We start from the raw sequence: 4,723 nt of genomic DNA, 5'->3' as shown, positions 1-4,723 counted from the left end.
ATGAAGTTCACAAGCTTGTACTATGTTTCCCTTTTGTGTTATTCTGTCTATATAATATAACTAATAACACTTTGGGTTCTTACCAGACGACTGACACAGAAGTATGTGTGTAACTATTCTAAAGTAACATGCCATAAATAATTACATTGTCCTTCAGTACGTCATGAAGTTCACAAGCTTGTACTATGTTTCCCTTTTGTGTTATTCTGTCTATATAATATAACTAATAACACTTTGGGTTCTTACCAGACGACTGACACAGAAGTATGAGAAAGAACTGAAAGACCTGGAAGTATCAGAGAATTCTATTTTATCTAAATTTTAATAAAGTGAAGAGTCAGCTTACTGAGTTAGAAGCAGAAAAATTGCAGCTAGAGTCTACAGTCAAGTGTAAAGCTACAGAAGTACTAGAAGTAAAAAAGGTACTGCAAACATGCTCTTTCTACAAAAAGTTATGAGACCCATAAACTATAAGTTGATCAGATTTTTTAAACTGTTTATGCATTAGCTTTGATCATATAACCTAAGAAACTAATTATTTTTTGATAATCAGCAAATGTGTTTTTGAAATTTATTATGAACTGTAGAACAAAATTATGGAAAACTTTTAATCTGATCAATTTGTCCTTGAAACACATTGAAATACTTTAACCTTAAACATATCCTTGGTTTTGTTTGTGTATTCTTGTATTTATCTGATAGCCATCCCTAATTTTAAAGTGACAGACTAGAGGGAAGTCAACACCATCCACTGCCAACTGTTGGGCTACTCTTGTCAAACCAAATAATGGCATATGAACATCACTCTTTAACACACTCATGGCCCAGAGGTGCAGGGTGGGATTTTTTTTTTTTTCAGTAACAAACCATCAACCACAATACTTCAGAACCACAGTCTGGCATTCTTACCACTCAGCCAATTTACATTTTGTATTTCTGCATGTAGCTCAAGGGAACATTCTTGTAAAGGCCTTGTACTTATTAATTTTAATTTCTATCCCTAAACCTCATTATACTTTTTTAAGCAGATCTTCTGATTTACAGCTTGTAACATCCCTTCACTCCAGTAGTTCTTAAACAGCCATTTTGGAGCAATACTTTTAATTGGACTTGTAAGCTGCATAGTTAAGCCTAATGTGTATCCATGACTTTCTTTGTTACTGAATTCCTGATAACTTATTAGTGACAAAAATTTAGACATAAATATCATCAACATTGTAATTAATTCATTTAAGTATCACTGAGGTCCATTATGTATTTTACATAGCAAATGAATTATTTTGCCCAGTTGTGTTGATCAGGTCTTTACATAAATGTTGTAACAAGCAAAAAACTATGAAACGACCAATATGATGTAATATGTTGATCCCATTGGTAGTAAACAGTATAAAATAAGTCTGTAAGTGAAGTATTAAAGGAAAAAATTGTAAATGCTGTATATGTATGAATATTTGTGTAGTTAGAAATTAATGACAATCCCTTTTTTGCTGTGAAGTTACCTTACAACCATGAATTTATTTTAAAAAATAAGTGCCTCAGGTAAATTCAAAACATATTCTTTTACATTTTAAAATATACATTTTGTTATCTACATACTAAAATTCTGAGATTGTTTGTTTGCTTGTCTGTAATTAAATACAGCAAAACCAGCGGACAATAGTGCCATATTTGTAATGAAATGAGAATAGAAACAGAATAAAAGAAGTTTCGTTAAAATTGGGCCACGGGTTACCGAGTTAGCCCCATTTTTCGGGTCATTTTTAATGTAATGAATAAGTAATAAATATTTATATGCATAAGCCTAATTGGGCATTGCCTAAAGCACTTAAGAACAGACAATGAAAAAAAAAAAGGAAAGATAATGGATTATTGAGACTTATTGAATCTTTAAAATCGTATTTGTAACTAATTGAGTTATTAACTTCATAATTAAAGTACATTTACTGTCACAGCAGTTTGGCTTTCATATTCTTCTAGTTAGTTTGTCTAAGACAGGTCTAGTGAATTTGTGACATTAAATTCAGAAACCATTCATTTATTTAGCATTTCTTATAAGTATGTTTGTTTGTTTTATAGAAGAATCAAAGTTTGATGAATGAAAGAGAAAACCTAACCAACATTGTACGTCAGGAATTCTCTGCAGATCTGGAACAGCTGAAGAAAGAAAAAGAAGGATTGGCCCAAGAAACCCAACAACAACAACGATTACATGAACAGGAGTTGCAGAAGCTTGTCTTGGAACTCAAACACATAAAAATAAGTAATGAAGAAACTCTAGAGGCACTTCATAACAGGTGTAATATTTACTCTTATTTGAAGTGAGAAATTTACCTCATACACAATGATTTGGTTAAAACTTGTGTTTTCTTCATACAAATATTTTTAAGCTTTTGCATGTTTCCTAGTGTGGTGAATCCAGGTAGGATTGGTATTAACTTTAGATTTATATTGGATAGGTTTGCTAGATAACAGTAGATATAGACTACAGAATAGTACTACATCTTTTACTAACTGATTTGATGTAAAATGAAATAACAAGACTGGACATAAAGTGAAATACAAAATGAACAACCTTTATTAAACACTTGCTGTTACTCACTGGGGACAATTACCTTTACTGGATCACATGACTTACTACTGAAGACAAAGCTCCAGATGATACTAATTAAATAATGTTCCAGACCAGACCGACTAACTCAAGATCAAATTCTAGATTATTCTAGCTAAATAATGTTCCAGACCAGACTGACTAACTCAAGATCAAATTCTAGATTATTCTAGCTAAATAATGTTCCAGACCAGACTGACTAACTCAAGATCAAATTCTGGATTATATTAGCTAAATAATGTTCCAGACCAGACTGGCTAACTCAAGCTCAAATTCTGCACATAAAAGAGCAAAAAATAAATTCAGAATAAATACTATAATGTTAAAATGAGATAGAAATGCATGGTGAATTTAAATATTAGTTTCATACAATGCATCAATTTTGTTACATTTCTTTGTACATTATTTTGGCTCTATTGTTGTTACATGCTTTGTACTCTTGATACCAGTGTGTTCCCTTAGGTGTGCTTGTACCACACAGCTGATGTTTATAACAAATAAAATGTTTAATTAGATATTAGAAAGAACTATGTTTTTAAAATTCACATAAGTTTTTATCTGTTGTACATAGTAAAGCTTTTAGTTTATTCACAATATTTCACCAGGTTTACCTGGCATCATCGGGTGAGATACAAGAACTATGGCTAACAGAATTTAATTTAAAAAAGAATCATTGGAGAATCTATAACAACAGTAATATACAAGTGTGTGACTGACCAATTGTAAACAACAAAATAATTTATTAATGAATTGTCAAATTTAAATATAATAAATAAAGCTCTTAGGCCTGAGTCTAAATATTGAAATACATTCTACATAAAAGATACATACTTAAATTTACAGTTTACCATTAATTATTGATTTTTTTTATTGTTAAGATATAATGGACAGCAAGTGTTCCATATGGGCTGTAAATTCAATGATATGTGTGCAATAAAATTATGAGTAGTCTGGTTTATTTTTCGGTTCTTGAAGCTTAATTTTTCTTAATTAATTAATAATTGTACCTTTGTATGTAGGTAGAAATATTGTGGAGCTTGAATTTCAATAAGCTTCCTAATATTTGTGCAAAATTTTAATGTTCTAAATTATATCGTTGTCAAATTTTGAGGAACAAGAAAGATAAGTTACTTCATTTTGTTAATTCCAAGAAAGTGTAGTTGGTATTTTATTAAATATTTTCAATGCCATGACCCATTTAGAATTGAGTTTTTATGATTAAAGTTCCCAATGCTTTTTCAGAGTGCGACACACTCTCAGTAAAAAAGAAACTATCATCTCACAACTCAGTCTGGAAATTGAAGCCTCAAAAACCAGAGCCAACCATCTTGAAAAACTTCTCGAACAACAGCGACAGGAGCTTCTGGCAACATAAAATTCATCTTTGTTTACCTGACAATGATAACAGTACTACAGCAGGATGAAAAGTTCTTGAACAAAAAAATTTCAAAAATGTTGTACAAAGAAGATGACTTGAGTTTTTTAGAAATCAGTATTGAGTATGTTTTGTTTGTTTATGGTTTTTATGAGTGTGTTAGTAAGTTCACCAAGTATTGCTCTACATACTTAATTCTTACTTTACCTTCTTCTAGTTTCTACTAATATATCCTTATAAAAGTATTCTATGAAATTGCCTGCTGTGAAGACTGGTTATCAGCCTTTATTATCATGATTAAGTTATCATTCATAAATTTTACTTTTGTACATACCGAGTTTAACTGTACTCATAGCAAACAAAGTGTTTGACTTTTGAACAGTTTAATGACATCATAGAAAAAGTGAGGTTTTATCCTTTATAAACAATCTAGTCCAATGTTTAGTTTGTAAAAAATAGACATGTATAAAACTTTGGTATTTATTTAATAAACCATCTTCTGTAATTTTTTTAATAAAGATATTTTCTACAACTAAAGACAGTTCGAATTTTACAGTGTAATTTTTTTTACTGCTGTAATTAGAAAGAATGGAGAGAATAGTGGGAAGGGTATGTAATAGACCTTTCTGACACAAAATATTCATACACTGATCATATATAAGCATGTTCGTATTGGGAATTTAGAATTTACAAGATGGGGATACCATTTGTATTTTGCAATACCACTAAATACAAATGGT

The 4,723-nt window shown here is 30.4% G+C and overlaps 1 protein-coding gene across 1 annotated transcript in view; it reads left to right on the top strand.

Moving 5' to 3' along the window:
• The window catches only part of LOC106461609 (centrosomal protein of 131 kDa-like), a 52,358-nt gene extending 47,884 nt beyond the window's left edge, over nt 1-4,474 (top strand). The window contains exons 16-19 of the mRNA XM_013921449.2: nt 87-109; nt 331-422; nt 2,077-2,294; nt 3,851-4,474. Coding sequence (XP_013776903.2) covers nt 87-109; nt 331-422; nt 2,077-2,294; nt 3,851-3,983 — 466 coding nt within the window. The 3' untranslated portion in view covers nt 3,984-4,474. The remainder of the gene's footprint in view (nt 1-86; nt 110-330; nt 423-2,076; nt 2,295-3,850) is intronic.
• Nucleotides 4,475-4,723: the final 249 nt, after the last annotated feature.

The sequence above is a fragment of the Limulus polyphemus genome, unplaced genomic scaffold (genome assembly GCF_000517525.1).
Source record: "Limulus polyphemus unplaced genomic scaffold, Limulus_polyphemus-2.1.2 Scaffold997, whole genome shotgun sequence".
In the NCBI taxonomy this organism is placed as follows: Eukaryota; Metazoa; Arthropoda; class Merostomata; order Xiphosura; family Limulidae; genus Limulus; species Limulus polyphemus.
This window is presented reverse-complemented; position numbering and strand designations above follow the sequence as displayed.